Below are 21,526 nucleotides of genomic sequence, written 5' to 3' on the forward strand. Positions count from 1 at the left end.
AATGACTGTCATCGAGCTCTCAACGCCATCCACTGGCAAGTACAAGCAACCCACCGCCTTGTGAGTCTTGCTCCCCCCTCTAGACGCTGTGGTCTAAACTGATTCCTCTTTCTCCCCCAGGTTTATCAACAACGAGTGGGTTAAGGGTGTCGATGGCAAGACCTTCGAGACCATCAACCCTTCCACCGAGGAGGTTATCTGCTCTGTCCACGAGGCCACCGAGAAGGATGTCGATATCGCCGTAGCAGCTGCCCGGAAGGCATTCGACGGCCCATGGAGGAAGGTAACACCAGAGAACCGTGGCAGATGCCTGGTCAACCTCGCAAACCTTCTCGAGAAGAACGCCGACCTCCTTGCTGCTGTCGAGTCGCTCGACAACGGCAAGTCCCTTTCCATGGCCAAGGACGATGTCACTGCCGTCGTTGGCTGCTTGAGATACTATGGCGGCTGGTCCGACAAGATCGAGGGCAAGGTTATCGAAACAAACTCGGATACTTTTTCGTACACAAAGCAAGAACCCGTACGTTTTCTCCCATGCCAGAACACGATAGTCATGTTACTCACCTCGGATAGATTGGTGTTTGCGGTCAAATCATCCCGTGGAACTTCCCCTTGCTCATGTGGTCCTGGAAGATCGGCCCTGCCGTTGCCGCTGGTAACACGGTTGTCCTCAAGACTGCTGAGCAGACTCCCCTCTCGGCTCTGGTCGCCGCATCATTTATCAAGGAGGCTGGCTTCCCCCCGGGGGTCATCAACATCATCTCTGGTTTCGGAAGGGTTGCCGGTGCTGCCATCTCTGCCCACATGGATGTCGACAAGGTTGCATTCACCGGATCCACCGTTGTCGGTCGGCAAGTCATGAAGGCTGCAGCCGGCTCCAACCTGAAGAAGGTAACTCTCGAGCTCGGAGGCAAGTCCCCAAACATTGTCTTCAACGACGCCGATATTGAGAACGCCATCTCTTGGGTCAACTTTGGTATTTTCTTCAACCACGGCCAATGCTGCTGTGCTGGTTCCCGTGTCTACGTTCAATCTGGTATCTACGACAAGTTCATTCAAAGATTCAAGGAGCGTGCCGCTGCCAACAAGGTCGGAGACCCATTTCACCCAGATACCTTCCAAGGCCCTCAGATTTCCCAACTGCAATACGACCGAATCATGGGTTACATTGAGGAGGGCAAGAAGTCTGGTGCCACCATCGTCACCGGCGGTGAACGTCATGGTGACAAGGGATACTTTATTCAGCCTACCATTTTCGCCGATGTCACCGAGGACATGAAGATCATGCAAGAGGAGATCTTCGGCCCTGTATGCTCTATTTCCAAGTTTGAGACGGAGGAGGAGATTCTCAAGACCGGCAACAACACGTCCTACGGCCTTGCCGCTGCTGTCCACACCACCAACCTCAACACTGCTATCCGCGTCTCCAACGGTCTCCGCGCTGGTACCGTCTGGGTCAACCAATACAACATGCTCCACTGGCAACTTCCCTTCGGTGGATACAAGGAGTCGGGTATCGGACGTGAGCTCGGCGAGGCTGCGTTGGCCAACTACACTCAGACAAAGACAGTATCGATCCGTTTGGGCGATGCCCTCTTTGGTTAAGCTTGGTTAAGCTGGGGTAGTAGTGACGAATGGGAATGACACTTGTGTATGATTAGCCTTTACATTGCAAACCAATCAATATCGAAATCTTATCTGATCTTTCTATCTCCTTTCGCCGTGACGTGATTGATTGTCTGGGGAGATTTGGGCGAGATGGGGAGTCCCGGCAGGCCACAATCCTTCCTTCCAAGTTCCAACCACCCGCTCCGAACTACTCTTTCATAGTTCAGCGGCACCTCGCCTACTCCGGCATCAAATTTAGCTCTCCTAGTGGGCCATGATTCCTGCTGCAGCCCTCATGTGTGTGTATGCATACGTGCATGCAGAGGGGGTCACATGACGCGCTGGGTGCTTACAGCTGCAGCTACAGCGAGAGCTAGCCAGAGGTAGGTGAGTAAGTACTACTTAGCTTGCGATGCGGTGAGCTTTCTCTTATTTATTTATGTCCTTTCCCCCCCCCCCCCCCCCCCTTTCCTTCCTTTCTTTCTTCTGCCTCCTGCTGTCTCAAGCCCTCTGCTTACTTTGTGGGGTGTCAATTGCGATCCTCGTTGAGATTCGAGTGAGCTGTACGTTGTGTATCAAGCTACTTCGTATAGCTGTGTGGCGCAACACAGCTGCCGTGTCACTTGAAAAGCTTCACTGACTATATCTCGTGGCATCCCATCCCATCGCATTGCTACCCCGCTCAAAGGAACCAGACTACGTGGAGCGCCGTCACTATACCTACCATGGCGAGAAGATGCCTGATTGGCAAACGAGTCCGTATGATCTGACGCCGCTTGGTGCGCAGTATCATGTTCTTACACCCCCTTCCCTCTCCTCCCCATCTCTTTCACTCGCTACCGAGGCTCCAGTGTCCGACGTTGATTCCATATGCGAGCCCCCATATCTCATTCCCCTACTCCCGTGCGAGAAGCTCCAGCTGGTACCGGTATCTCAACCGCAGGCTGCGCAGCCGATACGTCGCCTCGCTCAACGTCTCACATGTCACACGCCACATCTGTGGGCTGAGCGTGAATGCGATTGAGCATTAGCAAATGAGCTTGGGACCGAGCGTTCCATGTCATTTTTGTGTGATGCTCTTTGCAACGATGATAGCCTTTCGTCTCTCGCTACAACACCCTTTTCAGTCATCACTCCCTCTCTCTCTCTTTCTTTCTCTCTCGCCATCCATTTCATTTATACTCAAGCTTATATCAAAAGAGACCCGAGACAGTATTTGCGATTTCATCTTTTCATCTGTGCTTCTGGCTTTTGACCAACCCCTTGATCTCTATACGCGACCACCTCGACCTTCAGCTTCAGCTCAACGACGACCCGCACCGTCAGAAGTGGAAAGAGCCCACTCCCTCCACAGATACAGATCCCAAGCCCAACGGAAGGGACCGCTGTCATGAAACTAATCAGATCTACGGAGCTGATCGACGCCTTGATCATGCCGCCAATGGTAAGATCTCTTTAAGCGTCGCGCACAGGATCTACGGGTTATACTAATTACCTCGCTTAACAGCTACGGATCTCTTGCTTGCCGGGATAGTGTATACAACAAGCTTCACCCATGACCTGCGTCAATAGGAACGTGCCCGCCGAACCGCTGACAGGGTAGCCAGTTACAAATCAGCTGGGTCGATTGCAAGATGGCCGATTAATTCATCGATAGCAAGGTGCATGCAACAGCAAGGTGCAGCAAGGTGTACTATGTATCAATTAGCACGACATGACTCATCGGACATTCGCGTTGTCGCAAAAAAGGGGGGAAAAGCCTTGAAATGGCTGAAATGGCTAACACGGTTTTTGGCTCAGTCCGAACTACAGTACCTTCAAAGTCATCTTGTCAGTCTGACGTGGCTTGGCATCCGAAACCGTATTTTTTGAACTCCGCTCTCCGCTCCGTCTGAATTATTACGTAGTAGTACTACGTACGGTATTTTACGTGCGGCAGACCCAGTACCTATTTCCGTGGCTCCGAATCGTGGAAACATGCGGAGTTATTTACGGCACCACGTTTACCCCCGGTTGCAGGTATAAATAGTACAGTGCGGTGCAATCCTCTGTACGGCTTAACAGACAGTACCTATACGAAAGGGAGTCTGAGCTGTGTAGAGGAGGTCTGTCGACTATGCCATCGTTTTCCCTCTTTGTTACCTGCTGCAGTTCTGACTTCATAGCAGCATCAGTGGCAGAACAATGTATGGTTGAGCAGACACGCTCTTGCCAGACCGCACTTGGCGAGCAAAGACGGCGACAAGTATACTCTGGCAGGATACGGCATGCTATTCTTACAGTCAGTTGATTCTGGTTTGTTTGGCGACAAGTATACTTTGGAAGTACACGGCGTTCCACCTATTCTTACAGAAAGTTGATTCTGGTTTCGGTTATATGAAGCTGATGGTGCATCAGCCAAGCCCCAAATTTAAGGAGGACTTGAAGATTCACCAGCTTCAGCCCTATCAGCTACAGCTCTCCGCATGGTACTCACGAGTATAAAGTCATTCCCAACCGCCGTGCTCTCGTTACCCAAACATCACGTCCATCCCACATTTCCCGCCGTCAGACTATCAAGTTCCCAAATCGAAAAGAATTACACATCAACCCTTCAGACTGTCAAAATGGTCTCCATCAAGTCTCTGCTTACCGTGCTTTTGTAAGTAGCCTCTCTACTCAAGTTCTTCCAGTCTTACATAGCTGCTAGCTTTGCTAACTTGGCATGTTGCTTCTAGTATCTCTGCAGTGAGCGCAGAGAAGATTGCTTGCACCTGTTTAGATACTACCGCAACCCAAGCCGTATGCCCCCTGGTCAAGAATAAATCAGGTGCCATGGATACCGCGACTGGCAAAGTAAGTGATTCTCACCAGATTCGAATCAAAGTCCCTTTCCAATTCCCCCCCCCCCCCTTAATTTTTACCACACAAGAGAAGAGAAAAAATATATATATATATATATGTGCTCATCTGCTTATCATTTCCAAAGTGTGATATAGGTTTAGATTCCTGGTACAACTTCAGGGACTTATGCAATGAACACTACCCTAACCAGGTTGTTGCATGCTCCCAAAAATCACCAGTCGGCGACTCTCAGCCAGGGGATGCTCCTCGGAATGCTGGAAGGAGAAGCAGGAAATTGAAGTACTGATTGATCGTGCGTGGTCTTGGAGGCGTGATTGATTCGCGCGGAGGGCGGGGGGGGGGGGGACCTGGCCTCTAAGCTGCTGCTCTACTTCGGAGAAGTCGATGATGTACCTACCGGTAGCCCCCAAAGGTGGTGGGGGACGGACGGTGCAGCTTGGTCTTCTGCTCTGGTGGCCGCCGGCCATCATCCATCACCGGGGCGGGTTCCGTAACTAAATAAAGAACGGGAGGAAAAAAACCATACTTACGGAACACGGGAAACTCTCACACAAAACCATCCCGGCAACTACCACGGTACAGGCCTAAGTATTACCCCTCGAGGGTGCCTTAAAAGTTTAGTTTCCACTTTAAACCCCCTGTTTTCCCTACCCTCGAGGGGTAATACTTACGCCTGCGACGTAGTAAGTGACTCTCTTCCCCCGTCACTTTCTTTCCCTGTCGTTCGCGTGGGGGCGCCACTGCGTTTGTCTGGCTTGGCCTTCTACGGTACTGTAACGTCCAGATCACATGTCGGGCACGCGTAGAACCCCCCCCTCTTCCCCTTCCTGCACGCTGTAGATGAGCGAGAGCGACAGAGAGCGAGTGTCACAGATGTATTCTTAGCCAGTGCCCGCTGCCTATCTACCGGTACCTACCTACGTAAGGTACGTACCAGAGAGACTGCGGGGTGAGATGCTAGGAGGGCTACCTCCCTCTTCCCTCTTCCCTCTTACATATTCCCTCCTTCCTCCTCCCTCCTCCCTCCTCCCTCCTCCCTCCTCCCTCCTCCCTCCTCCCTCCCACCTCCTCTGCCACCCCCGCGCCAGACTCGACCTGTCCTCGAGCAGAGCCCCCAAACGTCAATATCTGTCTGTCTGTCTAGAGTTCTGCCATTTGCCATTTGCCCTCGCGGACCGCGTTCCGGAAGGAGGCTCTCAGATCAATTAGATCAGATCAGACCACATCAGATCAGATCAGATCACATCAAATCAGATCAAATCAAATGATAAATAGATACCTAGATAGTAGCTAGCTAGCTCCATCCACGATTCCACATGCGTGAGCTTGGTACCGAGTCGCCCGTCCGCCCTTTCCCTTTCCCTTTCCCTTTTTTTTTAAAATTTTTGATTTTTATAACTTCTCTCTCGCTACTTACTACGTATCACTCCGTCTTCATGAGCGCGGCGGCCAAGCAGCGGCGTGGAAACACGGGGTCAGATCAGGAAGGAAGGAAGTCAGAAAGTCAGGAAGGAAGTAAGTACCTAAGTACCGGTAGGACGTAGTACTTGACCCGTAGGTTGAAACGAACTTCCGACGAACGCGGCAGATCAACAGCCTTTGCTGCCTTGTACTTGCCCGGAAATGTTTCGCGGCGATTTCTACGGAGGGAGAAGCCTTTTTTAAAAATATATATTTTTTTTCTTTCATTTTGTCTTTTTCCGCGCGTTTACGGTTTACGGTTTACGGCCAGTCGATCTCGTGGTGCACGGAAGAGGGCCTGGGTCTGGGCCTGGGTCTGGAAGCCCGCTGACCCCATCTCACCGCCAGATGCACCGACGGGACTGTCGGTACCTACCGGTATGCCTCTGCACCCGCACTCGAGAAAGCGTAAGCGAGTTTGGAGATGGTCCCACGCCTTTGACGTTTTCCGCACCTCGTTGCAACTACTAGTACCTACATCGCCAGCCGGTTTGCAGACCGCGTCGGGAGCTCGAGGGCTCGAGGCCTGGGTTTGGGCCGTGCCGGGCCGGGTTCATCACCTCGAGGCAGTCAGTCTTCTTTGTGTTTCAGGATCTAAAAACGGCAAGCGAAGATCGTTTCTGCACCCTTCAGATTCGCTTCGAGTAGACACTTGACAGAGCGGCAATTCCCCTTCGCAGGGTCGTGGCAGCTTTTTCTGACTCGATGATCTGCCTGCTGCCCTGCTGCCCTGCTGCCCTGCTGACTGTAGCGATATCGAAGCTCGAGCCCCCTCCATCGCAACCGTCGAACCTCTGGATCACCTCTCCCAACTGTCAGCCGACTCTCGGATCGGACGTCTCTCGCCCTCCCTGTTACAATACTTGATGCAGATCGACGTCTGGTCAGGACCTCGTGCGAGAAAGAAGCCGCTGGTTCTCTCGATCTCCACATTTCCAGCTTCGTCGGCACGTTTGGCTTCTCGGTTTCAGCTTCCGACCAGTCAGTCCATCGAACTCAGGATGAGTTTGACCACGTGAGAAAACAAGAGTATCAGCGCTGGCAAGCGAATGAGAGCGGTCGAGGTTGCAGATACCTACCGGTACCGGTAGCAGTAGTACGTACTCGGTACGTACTACGTACCTACTGCATGCAATTACTCTGAGATGTGAAACCCGGGTTTGGCGACGAGCATTCGGAAGCGGGGTAGCAGGAGATGGCAGGAATGGTATCGTGGCATGAATTAATTGTACGATAATTGCACGCATGAATCTCGCGGCAGGCAAGATACCTGTATCGCGGAGTGGGTGATCGTCCTATATCGATACATACGTAGTACAGTCGAAAGTTGCCGTGGTCATCCTGACAACAGACGAGGATGGAATTTCCGGTGGACGGTGGACGGTGGACGGGGGACGCGGGATGCGGGATGCGGGATGCGGGATGTGGGACGCGGGACCGGGGACAGACCCCGGGTCCAGGCCCAGACCCCGGTCCAGGCTCAGGCTCAGGCCCAGGTCCAGGGTTCCAGGCCCAGATGCACAAGAAAAGGGAAGAAAGAGAAGGGGGATCGCTCCTGCAGGACCCGCGGGTCTGGGTCTAGCGTCTCGCCTCATGGTTAGTGCGGTACTGTAGTGTAGGTAAAGGTCCCGTACGGTGGGTAGGATGTTACCCGTCGTCGCAAAGGAAAGCCCACAAGTACAAGTACTCCGACCCCCCCCCCCCCCCCCCGGCAAGGTTACTTTCTTTCTCTACTCGTAAGTCTCTCGCTGCCACTATCACGGCTGCTACCACAGCCACGGCCACTGATCATCACATCATATCCATACCGAGACCACCAGCATCACAGCAACAGCATCGCGATCACCCAACACCTCTCGGCCGGTTATCCATCCATCCATCACAGCCCCATCCCTGGCGATGGCTTCCACCACACCCACCCCCTCGATCCCAACCATCCCCCCCAAGACCCGACCGAGGCGCGAATCGCGCTTCACCGAAGGCAGTGCCCTCACCGGGTCCGAAGTCCATCTCCAAAGCTCGCACGATAACAGCTTCCTCCTCGCCGTTCTGCAACAAGAAGACGAGCTGCAAGAGCGCAAACGCAAGGCCCGCAGCGACAGCTCCGCCTCCAACGCCTCGACCGACTCCTTCTCCTTCTCGGCTGCCCGTCGACGCTACACGACCCCGGCCTGGCCGTCGAACGGCGGACAGAGTCCGGTGCAGCCGGACTTTGCGGTACCCGACAGCCTGAAGCATTTCGGCCAACGGACGATTGCTTTTGGCGTCAGGAGCGAGGATGCGCTGAGGCGGAGCTTGGAGGAGCGGCCCCGCGAGATTGCCGAGAGTGTAGAGGGTATCGCGACGAGGTTCAAGGGACGCTTGCGCGCCTTGACTGCGGGGGGCCGCGACAGGCACATCAAGCCCTATCCTGGGACGTGAAGCACGATGGGGAGGAGGGGGAATTTACATATCAACAGCATTAATACTGCTACAGCTGACCACGAGAGTTGCGAGGCCCAAAGCTCGGGATAGCCGAGGACCAGACCGCGTCCGGCTGAGGGATCAGAAGGCAAGAATCACGCCGAGGAGTTTGGTACGGAGTCGATCCGGGAAAGGACAGGCTACCGATGGGATGGCATCAGGTTCTCCCGGTCTGAGTGTATCATATGTCCGAGAGTCTGCGACTCTCCTCTGAAGGCTTTCGAGAAATGAATAGCTTCTCCTAGGCGGTGCACACATCAGGGCAATCCGGCTCGCGCAACTGTCTCGGCTCCTCGTGCTACTTACCGACTCTCACAGCAGAAGCAAGCAAGCATTTTACCTACCTAGCTACCTCACTACTGTAGCTGGCCAGAGTTAACATTCAAGCACCATGACATGACCGTACTTCGTCGTCGTACCTCGGTGCCAATACAATACATCTTCCATCCTCCGTCCTCCACCTTTCTCTTCCTCGTCCCATCCTCTCGTCCCTTCCCTCGTCCCTTCCTCTCTCATCCCATACCCCCTCCCTAGGAAGTCCTGAACCTAGTCTCCCCCTCCCCTCCCCCTCCCTCCCCCACCACGGCTGAAACCGCGCAAAGTGGAGCCGCGTTTCAAACACGAGCTGAGCTGACGTCTTTGTTCTCCTTATCGGGCACCACCTGAGACGCTTACGTACGTACAGTACAGTACCGTAGGAGGCAGGGATTTCCGAGACTTGCGACTGGGACTGGGACTGGGGGACTGGGCTGTGAGAGAAAAAACAAAATTTAAACTTTTTTTTTTTTGGGGGGGGGGGGGGGGGGGGAAGGGGTGTTTGTGTGTGTGTGTGTGTGTGTGTTTTTTTTTTTTTTTTTTTTTTTTTTTGGGCTGGGATTAGTGGAGTGGAGTGGAGTGGAGTGGAGTTGGTGGGGAAGGGAGTGGAGGGGAAGGAGAGGGAGGTATGGGAAGTACTACCTACTACTACTGTACGTAGCGTAGCGTAGCGTACCTAGTGTAGCGTGCCGTGGGCCACGTGTACGGCAAGCAAGTGCAGTGCGGTGCGGTGCGGTGCGGACGGAGTCAAGGGGGTACCGTATGGGAGCGGGTAGGTGGGCGGCCGGGTGGGCGCCGGGTCTGTGACGTGATGTGGATGTGAAGTGAAGTGAGGGACAGAAAGAAGGCAAGGCAAGGCAAGGGAAGGCAAGGAATACCATACCATACCTACTGGTAGCTTCAGTGTGGTTATTGTGCTTGTTGTCGTCATTGCTGCTGCTGCTATCATCCCTATCCCTATCCCTATCCCTATCCTTATCCTACAACAGAACGCATATACGTACGGTAAACCCCATCAAGCTCTCGTACCGTACGTACTAGTACAATAGGACGCATGAATAGGTAGGTACCTTACCTTACCTACCCTACCGCACCGTCCCGGTAAACGAACGAACCAATAGGCACTACCTAGATACCTACCTACCTACCTAGACGACCGACCGAAGAAGTCGAAAAAGTCTACGAGAGAGAGAGAGAAAGGGTGGCTGGGTGGGTAGACATACGAAGCGGATTAGATACTTTTCTTGCTACCGGTACGACGTTACGTGTGTATGTATGTATGTATGTATGTATGTACGTATGTATGTATGTATAATTACGTATAGCTTTATACTCGCTTGCCTTCTGCGCCTGTTTTGGTATCGGCCTGCCCTTTTTTTTTCATCGTTGCTTTGTGTTCGTTTGGGTTTGCCTTTTTTTTTTTTTTTTTTTTTTAATCGTTGCTCTGGGTGCTATGGTGGTGGTGGTGGTGGTGGTGATGTCCTTATTAATGGATGACGCCGCACCATCACATACTCGCGCTACCGCTACTAATCCTGGGTTAGTAGGTAGGTTGGTAGGTAAGGTAAGGTAACTGTAGTACCGGTACAGTATACGGTAGGTAGTATGGTAACGATCACCCCTTTGCCCGTTTTCATGGCTGTACCGGTACCTAGGTAGGTACCTACTGTTGTCGCTGGCTTAGCTTAGCTTGGCCAGCTGAGCCAGCTTATCTCATTTCATTGCATTTCATTTCATTTCAGCTCGCTGACTAGTAATGATGATGATGATGATAATAATATACCTAACAAATAGTGATCCAGTTCTACGATGCAACACAACCTAACATAATCCATTACACATACATACATAAGTATCCACAGGACGTGACGTGACGTGAACAGGTAGGTAGTGAATAGAAGGGAAAGAAGGGAAAGAAGGGAAAGAAAGGAAAGAAGGGAAAGAAAGGGAAAGAAAGGGCGTCCTCCCTACCTACCTAGGGAGGTACCTAAGGTACCTACCTATACTCTATCTGTAAGTATATGTACCGGTATAGTAGGTACTACGTAGGTAGGTAGGTAGGTACCGTATCGGTATCGGTATCGGTATCGGTATCAACAATATCCCTACCCCCACATCCCGACATCCCGACATCCCGACATCCCACATCCCGACACCTCAGCCCTCCGGTCCTGTGCAAGTGGGAGGGGAGGGGTGGAGGGCAAGGTGATAGGGAGAACACCCAAAGAGGGAAGGAGGGGTAAGTACCTTAGCGGAGCAAGCCGGGATTCTAGAACCGTAGGGCAGACCGTGTAGCAGGTCTACACGGTTGGCCACTATCCTTCAAAACAGCTCGGTTGATAGATTTTAAACCGTGTAAGTATTTAAACCGTATAGAAATTTCAAACGTGTAAAATTTTTAAACCGTATAGAAGTTTTAGACCGTGTAGATATTTTTAGACCGTGTAGAAGGACTTAAGCGAGGGCTGCGCCTAAGGGGAGAATCCGGGCGGGGTTACTAGTGTGGCTGTGCGCTAAGCTATTATATTTAAGGAAGCAAGTTTGAATTCAATTGGTAAGGGCTATTTATTACTACCTCTACTTCTGCTAGATTGCTACCTCCACCTCAGCGCTCTCTTTTAGACCTCTTGTAATCTTTTAGCTTATAAAATAATATTGGTGATATCGGACCGTAAAGTTGGAAAGAGAAGGAGCTTAAAGACTTAGAGATTAGCTTATTAAGAGGGAGAAAAAGAGAGAGAAAAGGAGGGAGCTTGGAGGCTAGCGCGTCTATCACTATAAACAATTGATTAGTATGCGTAGCAAATAAAAAGAATAAAAAGAAGGGGGGGGGGGGGGGGGGGTGGCTGGTTTGCCTTACTATTCGGCCAATCCACATTCGAAAGAATGGTCCTTGCAAGTGAGCAGACCGGAGGACGGACCGAAGGAAAAGGGACCGAAGAAAGGATCACTTGCTTTTTCGATACTAGTACGTTAGAATATAGATTAGTATTCGTAGCAGATAAAGGTGAAAGAAGATAAGGTGGTTAAGGGTTAAAAAGTGACGCGCTTGATACTTAGTAGTTGTAATAGTTATAATAGTTAAAGTTTTATTAAGAACGCGAAGTTCAAATATACTACTTATTCAGCTGTGCGCGGCAAAATTGAATTAGTATATCGGAGTTAAGGGTTATTAAAGGGCGGTCTATGCGATCGCCCTCGCTAACGGTTTCTACACGGTTTAAAATTTCTATACGATTATTGCACGGCTTAAGGCTGCTACATGGCCCGCTACACGGCCTAAGGCTGCTACACGGTCAGCTATACGGTTCTAGAATCCCGGCTTGCTCCGCTAAGGTAGGTACCTAGGTAGGTACCTTACCTATACCGGTATTCTATCTGTACGTATAGTAGGTAAGGTAGGTACCGTATCGGTATCGGTATCGGTATCAACAATAGCCCTACCCCCACATCCCGACATCCCACATCCCGACACCTTAGCCCTCCGGTCCTGTGCAAGTGGGAGGGGGTGGAGGGGAAGGTGATGGGGAGAACACCCAAAGAGGGAAGGAGTGGTAAGTAAGTAGAGAACACCAAAAGAGCGGACGACTACAGATCACAAATCACAAATCACAAATCACAGACTACAAATCACAAATCACACACTGCACACACGTGGAACATGCCTGCTCTGCTCTCGTGCTCGCATCACGAGATCAGATCGATGCGTACGTACGTACCGGTACACCTACATACAGTACAGTACATGCATACATACCCTACCGGTATTTATGCACTGCGATCGATCGATCGACCGACCTCCATCGGACGAACGGCGTTTTTTACTTCTGTACGTACGTACGTACAACTTACTGCTGTACGTAAGTAAGGTAGGTAGGTAGGTAAGTAAGTACCGTCCTTACTTACAGTCTGCATGCATGCGGGCGGTGGGGGTGTGGCGCTGGAAACCGGACGACGGTGCGGTTTGATTGGGTTGTAGAGTAGCGAGCGAGCGAGCGAGCGAGCGAGCAGCGGGGCATTATTGGTTGGGGGATGGGAAGGCAAGGAGGTGGTGAGTGAGTGAGTGAGTGGGTGGGTGAGTGGGTGAGTGAGTGAGTGAGCTATGCAAAGTACTAGGTACCTAGTTTCTACCGTAATCTTGCTCGTGTCTTGCGTTAAGGTCGCGGTCGCGGTCAAGTAAAATGAGTATAAAAAGATGAGCTTGAGTTCAGATTCCGAGTGGAGAGATGGATATTATATACTAACTGAGGTAGCCTTAAAGGGGAATGCAGGAGCATCTAGACGGTCAGCTGATCATCCGATAACCAACTCTTTTCAGGACGGTTTTAATACCTACCTTAGGTTGGCATGGCTGGTGGATCGATCACCCTAGGCCGATACTTTAAAGATTGAATAGAATCTGAAAACACACACAAACGATTTAAATTTTTTTTTTTAAATCGTAGCTAAGATAGAACTAGTTTATTTGATGAAATCGTCCTTTTTTTAAATCCTCGTCTTTTGGTATCAATACTCGTCTTTTGGTATAGAAACCGTCTTGGGACCGTTCTCGGGCGTTTTTAAGACCCGTCTTATGGCCGTCCTTGAGCTTGAAACCGTCCCGGAGAGCGTAAGTTAGTAAGCAAATAATCTATTTTTTTTTTTCTTGTTGTATTACCTGCTAGGCTAAGGTACCTCTTACCACACCACCCCCCTTCTCGAGGCGTAGGGCACGCACTGCACGCGCTACTCGCGCGGGTTGACTTTTGCTGAATCGATCGATTCCGATGATAAAAAGTTTTAAAACGTTGAGATGTAAGCCGTGGCAGCGATACCGAGAAAAATCTTTTGTCATCGAACCTATGACATTATTATCAAAACGATTTTGTTTAAGAGATAATTTTTTATCTAATAGTCAGTGCACTGACTTTGTGACCTGCGGGCTCTTGATCACAGTCAAGGCAAGCAAGTGTCCCAGGTCAAGCAAGTGTCCTATTTCAATTATTTCAACTTGTTTTAAAAATAACTTAATAAAGAATAAAGCTACGATATTAAAAATCTGATACTTCTAAAGAGCTCGATTCCGCCGATTAATGCATTCAAATTTTATTATTGCAGTTTTTATTATTATCAAGTAATTCAAGTTGCAAATCGTAAAAAAATAAATTGTTTTTGATTCTTTATCGAAAAGAATCGGAAATCGCGATTTGTATTAAGAATAAGTTAAGAACAAAAAAAGATACAACAATAAAAATTTGATATACGAATCGAAATAAGTAAATGATACTTTTTTTATAAAACATATTATATTTTTTTATTATTGAAATAAGTAAAATAATATTTATTACGCAAAATTACAATTGTTATAGCGAAAAAAGCTCGGACAATTTAGCAAAAATTCAAGAACATCAACTTTTCGATTATATTTATAACTTAAATAAAATAATAGTTATAAAAGTTATAATAAAAAAACAAATAGTACGAGTCCGCTTGATTAAGAGTTTTTTAAATATTAAATTTTTATATCATATTTCAATCTAAAAGACGATTAATATTAAAAAATATAAAATTTTCAATACAAAATATTTGATTTTCAATCAATTTCAATCGGTAATCGTCGGTTTCCTTAAATTTTAATTCGAAAGAATTGACCGACTTGCTATAGCAAGTCGGCACCACCAAGGCGGGACAACCAGCAAGGCGGGACAGTAAAATTTGCTTTTTTTTAATAAATAGAAAATCAATCAACTATTATATAATAATTGTTTTTGTATCAAAAGATGCACCGTATTAAGTTTAATACTAATAAATTAATCGAATCTTAATTCCAAGTTGTTATTCCTTTATTGTATTGAGTTAAAGTAATAAAAATAGTACTTTTGATCTTTTTTTTTTTCGATTTTACTATTGAGTATATATTAGAATTGCCGCGTATATATTAAAATAAGCGAGGAACACGAAAATCGGACTTTTATTTAAACCTATCAAAAGAATACGTGCATCACTACCAACTTTTATTTAATAATTAATACCCTTAGTAATATAGTATATTAAATCGTTTATTTTCGATTTATGTGAGGTTTTTTTGAATTAAGGTTGTGATTATTAAGATATTTGCAATAAACAAGTAAATTTGAATTATTTAGGACAGTTTTTAACCGTTTTTTCATTACATTTCAATGTATTAGATTACCACAAATAAATGGATTTTTATAATTTTAATTCAAGTTTGTAAAGAAAAAATTTCTTAGCGTATAAAGATTTTTTTTTAATTTTTTATAATAATAGTTGTTGTTTAATAAGTGGTATACTGTTACTGTCCCGCCTTGCTGGGTGTCCCGCCTTGGTGGTGCCGACCTGGCTGCGCCAGGTCGGGATTTTTTACAAATTAAATTCAAGGTAACCGACGATTAATCAAATATTATTTATTTTATTAATTATTAAATTGTTGATAAAAAGATTTTATATTTAGTTCAACTTTTAAAGATCCCGGTTACGCCGATCTATGCATCTAGTTTTAAATATTATAGCAATATTCGTTGCTAAGTTATCTCAATATAAGTTGAAATAATTGAAATGGAACACTTGCTTGACCTAGGACACTGGCTTGCCTTGACTGTGACCGAGAGCCCGCAGGTCACAAAGTCAGTGCACTGACTATTATATCTTTCTTAAAATAGTTATCGAACGATTTCAATTTTTTTAAAACGAGCTTATTAATAAGCCTGTTTTGAAAGTCTGGACGGGGGTGGCTATGGGACGGCCACAAGACGATCTCTTTCAATGGGACGGGCTTCTCGGTAAACTATTCTGGAAAAGAGCGTAGTACTGAATTTAAGCGGTCCAATGGCCGTTTCTTATAAAAGAGGATCAGAGGACCTTTTACTACGTGCTACGTAAATGACCCCCTACCACCCTTCAAGGTAATACAAAGATGTTTAACCATTATTGCTAGCACTACGTACCTGGTACTTGTCTAGTGACAATACCAAGTCACCAAAGGAAGCTTTTTCATGATGTTGTGTGTATGTGGTTGGTTGGGTAAGGTGAACTTGTATTCTCTACAACTAGGAATCGGGGCGACGTTATCATGAGATAAGCACCAGTGCCAAGTCTCAAGGTCCATGCAGTGCCCTCTGGTAGCACGTGCACCCTGCTCTCCTCCGGCTTTGCCTCGCAACAGCCATTTGTAACGAGGAACCCAGGACGGCCAATCGCGAATCCGCCTCCCCCTTCCCATGTCCTGCACGGTCGCTAATTCCAAGCGCACGGAACGAGGAGGACCGAGCCGGTGACAACGGTGTCGCTCTTCATGTCGGGGTTCATGGACCTCACTTTCTCGCCGCTATCGAGGCAGAAATCCCGCGCAATGTTCATAATAGTGTCCCCTTGGGCGACCGTGTAGTACCCGTTTTCGGTGTCCGGGATCCGAGCGCAATCGCGATACCGTTGAGCGCAAGGAACTATGTAATCACTTCCTGCTGAAGGGGGTTTTTTGTCGTTCAGGTTGAGTAGGGTTGTGTCGTCGGTGCAAAAGTCAGCCGCGATTGCTCGTATGGTGTCGATGTCGGTAGGTTTGTAAACGCCGTTGTTAGTTGGTGCGTCCCCGTCGAGGTAGCAGCTTCGGCGCATGGCGGTTGCGCCGCCGAGGAAGGAGGCGAGCAAGAAGAAGTTGTTATTGAAACGCATGGTGGGGTTGGTGATTGAAGGTGATCGTTTTGACGGATTGAGCTTGTAGAAAGATTGTAAAGCACTGTAGAGCACGGGAATGAAAGAAGTGTATAAGGAGAGTGAGGAAGAGGAACAGCTGCTTGTCTTATATACTCATGAGTGCGAGGTGGCCCGGCAATCTCGGTATGGATACAATACTTTCTATCGCTAATATAAAAAGTACGAGCAATACAGTAACTTTTGCAAGGCAAGCCGTGAAACAATTCGAAACAAAAATGGTTTTTTTATAGAAGGAAATCAAGTTTCGAGAATCATCGTCAAGCATTTGAAAGCTAATTCGTTACCACGGTACAGGCCTAAATACGTAGTACTACGTACTAGTAGTAGTAATTACTGTACGTATTACCCCTCGAGGGTGCCTTAAAAGTTTAGTTTCCACTTTAAGCCCCCTGGTTTCCCTATCCTCATGGGGTAATACTTACGCCTGCAACGTAGTACGTAGTAGTAGTAGTACGTAGTACAATCAAGTCAAAAAAGTCAAGCAAGTATCGAAAGTATAAAAGTTGGTGTTCGGAGTAACGCATCCGTTACTATAATATAGAGCTTGAGACCAAAAGTAACCGGTTGCCGATAGCTTCCTTCATTACCGCACGGTTATACGTAGTATGTAGTACGTAATACTCGATAGGTAATAGTAGTACTTAGGCCTGTACCGTAGTACTGTATATGAAGTTATCCTTTACCGTGTTATCCTTTACCGTATTGCCTCTTGAGGGTAGGGTAACCAGGAGGTTTAAAGTGGAAAATACGTAGTACGTAGTACGTACTACTACGTATTAGAATACAGGAGGACGGAAAGGTCTTGTACCCGGGCCGGCCGCTAGCGTGGGTCTAGTCCTGGATAGGACTGGGGCCGCTGACTAATCACTAATCCCCTAACCAATCCCTCAACTACGCCAAGGCCTGTCAGGACCGTAACACGAACTACGCAGTCAAGGTGCTCGCGTTCGTTAGCTCGACGAGTAACGTACCGGTAGACTTTCCGATGTTTTCTCGGCTGAGCCCACGTCTTGTCAATAAACAATACTTTATCCTATTAAATCGTCGGTCTACCGGTGATCAACGTGCTCGAGGGCCCACGTTAATCTATCGGTAGCGTGGTCGAAAGTTACAGGAGGTTGTCTTTGCTGAATTCGGCGAGCAAAACTATTTTTAGCTACAGCTATTCGAATAGCCTTTTCTTTACAATTTAGATTCATCAAAGCGAGAATCTGATTCCAAGGCGTTTCTCGATTAATTAATGACTTAAAACCCTAATCGACCATTCGGCTTTTCGTTGATGTATCGAGTGTAACAGGTCGTCTAAAACGTTTTTAAAGTGTTATTACGTATTTGACCTCGTCAAGTATATCTTGCTTGATCGAGAGTGAATTTAATTTGAAAAACGATTTGAAATAATAAAAAACTAGCATCGTTATACCACGTCGCAGGCGTAAGTATTACCCTTCGAAGGTAGGGAAACCAGGGGGTTTAAAGTGGAAACTAAACTTTTGAAGCACCCTCGAGGGGTAATACTTAGGCCTGTACCGTGGGTATAACGTGTAAATACCACGGTACAGGCCTAAGTATTACCCCTCGAGGGTGCCTTAAAAGTTTGGTTTCCACTTTAAACCCCCTGTTTTCCTTACCCTCGAGGGGTAATACTTACGCCTGCGACGTAGTACGTACCTAATCGGTCGTCTCGAATAAGATTAAGAGCTTTAAGAGCTTCGAAAGCCTTAAAAGATTCCATTATCGATAGTCAAGATTTTACTAATGAAACTGAAAAGAAAGGTAAGAAAAAGCAGCATTAAAATAGTACTTATCAATTAAGAACTAAACCTATTCGATACGCTTTTATTATATCTCCGATCTAATGGGACGCTTCTCCGATTTCCCTTGGTAAAAACCATTGTTTCGTACCCTCGAGGGGTAATACTTACGCCTGCGACGTAGTACTTCCTCTCTTCGTCTTTCTTATTACCTAGCGTACGATTAGGTAGTACCACAATACTACTTCTTTCCAGCCGTAGCAGTTCGTCGAGATCAACGAAAAATGGAATGGATGTTTTAAAAAGGAATTTGCGGAAAACTCGGTCGAGTAGAAAGGTTTGTTTTAAGAAAAAGAGTGGAAACCGATCAATTTCGGAACTTATTCAAAGATTATTATACTTATCGTCGATATAGATTTTTTACGATCATCTCGAATTAGAGTTTCAGTAAGAAAACGCTAAAAGACATATTGCTCGATTTACATTAGCTGTTTTAAAAGCTTATAATATCGAGCCGATAAGGTAACCAGCTTTATCGCTCGATCTTGATTCAATTGAGACGGTTTGGTTATGGATAAAAGATTATATTCAAGAAAGATATCTTAATGTTTATTAAAGCTATCTTCGATTAAGAATAGCTATTCAAGAAGCGTAACACTCGATCGATAAAGATAAATTTGTTGCTTTAATTAGAACTATAAGATAGCGTTCTTTAGACGTAATCGCGGCGGACGGGTGGTATACAGCCTGGTAAAATAAAAGCTTATTAAAACAGCGAGAACGTACCCTCGAGGGGTAATACTTAGGCCTGTACCGTGGTATCATGAAGGGAAGAAAGAAAGCAAGAATGTCCATTGCCTCCAATGTCGTCAATCTGAATGCAGCAGCCTCTGTACAAATGCCGCCCTAAATATAGACACCGTCATGACCCCTCGGACCAGAACGCCATGCAGTCATATCCAGAATGCCGTGCAGCTCGTGAAAACCCAACGCCGGGGTGTATGCAACAAAGAATAGTGAACTAGGCCTGAGCCCTTGAACACCCACCCAAAAAACCTCAGCAAATCTATTGGAACGGACGGATGTCGCCCATTCCCAGCCCGATAATCTCGAAAATAATAGGGTTGGCTTCGACGGCCAACCATCCAATGCCTGATCAAATTAGTCTGGTATTTGAGGGCGGTGGGGATAGAGAGAAGCTTTACCCGCGTAAACCACCAATTTCGTAACAACCTCAACGTCGTACCTCACACGAGGCATTTCGAGTCGTGAAAACATCTCCTTCTCTTCCAGCTCGGTATGCGGCCCAACAGAGATGTTGGCATCATCGTCATCTGGCTTCTCCTCTGCTACAGGTGGCGTTGCGGGGGTGAGCAAGACTTGGCCTTGTCCCATCATCTGCTCGTATGAGCCGACTCGGGACTGAGCGGGCGTCGGCAAATTGCCCGGAGAATTGATACCAAGTGAAGATGCATTCCCAGAGACGTGAGAGACGGCGCCGTCCCGATCAACATGAGCAGCTCGTCCAAAATAGTCATTTGTGAGGTTCGTCTGCGGAGGAGGAGAGCGGGGCGTTTGGGTTGCCGACGCGGCCTCGCTGGTATGGGTTAAGCTGTCTCTCCGTCTCTTTTCGCGGTACGCCAAAGTCTCGTAGGCATCGGCAGCCGATTGGGGACCAACAGAGACAGCACGGCCTCGTCCGGGATGACGAATCGAGGTGAGAAGACCAGAAAGATCGGATACGGACGGCATGACATTGTCGACCTTCAGGCGAGAGGGGATCTTGCCGTATTCGGATGCAGGCATAAAGAACTTGCGAGGAAGGATGAATCCGTACTTCTCAATGATGCGGAAGAGATAGGGGAGAAACTTGAGGAGTGTAGGTTTCATCAATTCCTTCCATGCGAAAATGACCAGGATCCCGACCAACAGTCGGACGACCACGGTAAACCATCCCATATGTTCAAGGCTGAATGGCACCGTTGCTGGGACCGGAACATTCCATGCCCAGTCTCCGGTTGCGTAGTGCCACCCGCCGTATTCAATCCCTACCATGACACCCGCAAAAGAGACGCTATCGTCGAAGCATGGACAGTCGTCAGCTGGCTCGGGATGGATTCGGATGAGGCAGATGATTGCAAGAGCGACTATTGCTGGTGCTACCCAGGAGCTACTATGCAGAAATTTGTCGATTCTGGCACCGTATAGACACTCCACGGCGGAAATTCCAGCTCCCATGATACTACCCACGATCACATCGATAAACCCATGCATGCCACAGTATAGCCGGCCCAAGACAATCGAGATCGCATAGGTATAGCTGAGTACCTCCACTATGACCTTCGTCGAAGGGCTTAGCTGACTGTCGGGCGAGTATATGGTGAAGAGGCAGTAGACAGCCACAGAAACAGCATTTGCGGAATGAGTAGATGGGAAGCCGTACTCCAACGCAGCAGATCCAGACATGGTGATCCGGTGAAGAGGCGGGGACAATGGACGTGGTAGCGAGAGCATGTCTTTGAGGAATCCGGTGAAGAACACCCCAGATGCAAGAATATGAACCATCCTATGTTCGTCAGTTGTACCGTTCAACTGGTTTGGAGGTAGCCTTGCCCTCTTCCCACTGACGTATGTCCACACCAGAATAGGATAGGGAGGAACACCATAAAAAATGTATGCGTGCCCAGGTTTGCGGTAATAGCAAAGTACGTGTCGAGGGCTGGGGACCGCATCTTATCTTGCATCCACGCCAGGTACGGCGTCTCCCAGCGGATGTAGGGCAGTATGCTCTTTCGCAAGTTGTACCGCCATGGTGGAAGCCTGCGCTTGTCTGCGAAGAGTAAGCGAGGTGACTTTGTATATGTTCATCTGCCACTGAAGAGAAGAAGAAAGGCACAAGTGGACTTCAGAAGAAGGTAGAAGAAAGAAGATTTGGGCAAATGCGACACCAATACATAAGCCGTTTCTGGACCTCTATGGCCTGACTAGGACGACGATATCTCCCACAGAAGGCAATAAGCGCATAACAACTGAAGCTCCCGCGCACATACAATGATCTAGACTTCGTAAACCGGCATCGACCGCGTCTCCTGGCGCAACCACTGCGATAGATGGTAGAGAATTTGGGAAGTTATCGAGCTCTAGACCGCTGGAGCGGTTCGGAGTCGAGGACATGGTCGGTGATGCATGTAGATTTGGGTATGGAGTGAGTATATCTTCGCGAAGTCGGCCCCGGGAAGGTCTGTAGGCGAGGAGTGGGGGGCCCAATGGGTTGAATTGGATCAGGTTAGGTTAGGTATAAAGGAGCGTGATATGGGTGTCTGCGTTGGCGGTTTCTCTCTCTATGTATATTCGGACGTCGACTCGGAACTCGA

General features: G+C 48.1%; 6 protein-coding genes across 6 annotated transcripts; 4 read left to right on the forward strand and 2 right to left on the reverse strand.

Moving 5' to 3' along the window:
* Position 1: 1 nt before the first annotated feature.
* L3040_001487 (uncharacterized protein) lies at positions 2-1,605 on the forward strand (the record flags this gene model as incomplete). The annotated part of the gene is made up of 3 exons (XM_007293045.2): positions 2-60; positions 121-520; positions 574-1,605. 3 exons carry the CDS (start codon positions 2-4, stop codon positions 1,603-1,605), a joined length of 1,491 nt encoding a protein of 496 aa, XP_007293107.2.
* A 739-nt stretch (positions 1,606-2,344) lies between these two features.
* Positions 2,345-3,968, forward strand: L3040_001488 (uncharacterized protein; the record flags this gene model as incomplete). Its single annotated transcript, XM_066156765.1, has 7 exons — positions 2,345-2,618; positions 2,822-3,052; positions 3,116-3,143; positions 3,216-3,269; positions 3,409-3,438; positions 3,677-3,713; positions 3,777-3,968. The coding sequence occupies 7 exons, from the start codon at positions 2,345-2,347 to the stop codon at positions 3,966-3,968; spliced, it is 846 nt and encodes a 281-aa protein (XP_066012784.1).
* A 246-nt stretch (positions 3,969-4,214) lies between these two features.
* Positions 4,215-4,738, forward strand: L3040_001489 (uncharacterized protein; the record flags this gene model as incomplete). Its single annotated transcript, XM_007293046.1, has 3 exons — positions 4,215-4,249; positions 4,326-4,443; positions 4,577-4,738. The coding sequence occupies 3 exons, from the start codon at positions 4,215-4,217 to the stop codon at positions 4,736-4,738; spliced, it is 315 nt and encodes a 104-aa protein (XP_007293108.1).
* Positions 4,739-7,812: 3,074 nt separating this feature from the next.
* On the forward strand, positions 7,813-8,334 carry L3040_001490 (uncharacterized protein; the record flags this gene model as incomplete). The annotated part of the gene is made up of 1 exon (XM_007293047.1): positions 7,813-8,334. The coding sequence occupies one exon, from the start codon at positions 7,813-7,815 to the stop codon at positions 8,332-8,334; it is 522 nt and encodes a 173-aa protein (XP_007293109.1).
* Positions 8,335-15,924: 7,590 nt separating this feature from the next.
* On the reverse strand, positions 15,925-16,359 carry L3040_001491 (uncharacterized protein; the record flags this gene model as incomplete). The annotated part of the gene is made up of 1 exon (XM_007293048.2): positions 15,925-16,359. One exon carries the CDS (start codon positions 16,357-16,359, stop codon positions 15,925-15,927), a length of 435 nt encoding a protein of 144 aa, XP_007293110.2.
* Positions 16,360-19,218: 2,859 nt separating this feature from the next.
* On the reverse strand, positions 19,219-21,326 carry L3040_001492 (uncharacterized protein; the record flags this gene model as incomplete). Its single annotated transcript, XM_066156767.1, has 4 exons — positions 19,219-19,304; positions 19,358-20,718; positions 20,766-20,982; positions 21,203-21,326. 4 exons carry the CDS (start codon positions 21,324-21,326, stop codon positions 19,219-19,221), a joined length of 1,788 nt encoding a protein of 595 aa, XP_066012785.1.
* Between the last annotated feature and the right edge of the window lie 200 nt (positions 21,327-21,526).

Source organism: Drepanopeziza brunnea (assembly GCF_022702325.1).
Source record: "Drepanopeziza brunnea f. sp. 'multigermtubi' strain 214-2 chromosome Unknown ctg2, whole genome shotgun sequence".
Taxonomy (NCBI): Eukaryota; Fungi; Ascomycota; class Leotiomycetes; order Helotiales; family Drepanopezizaceae; genus Drepanopeziza; species Drepanopeziza brunnea.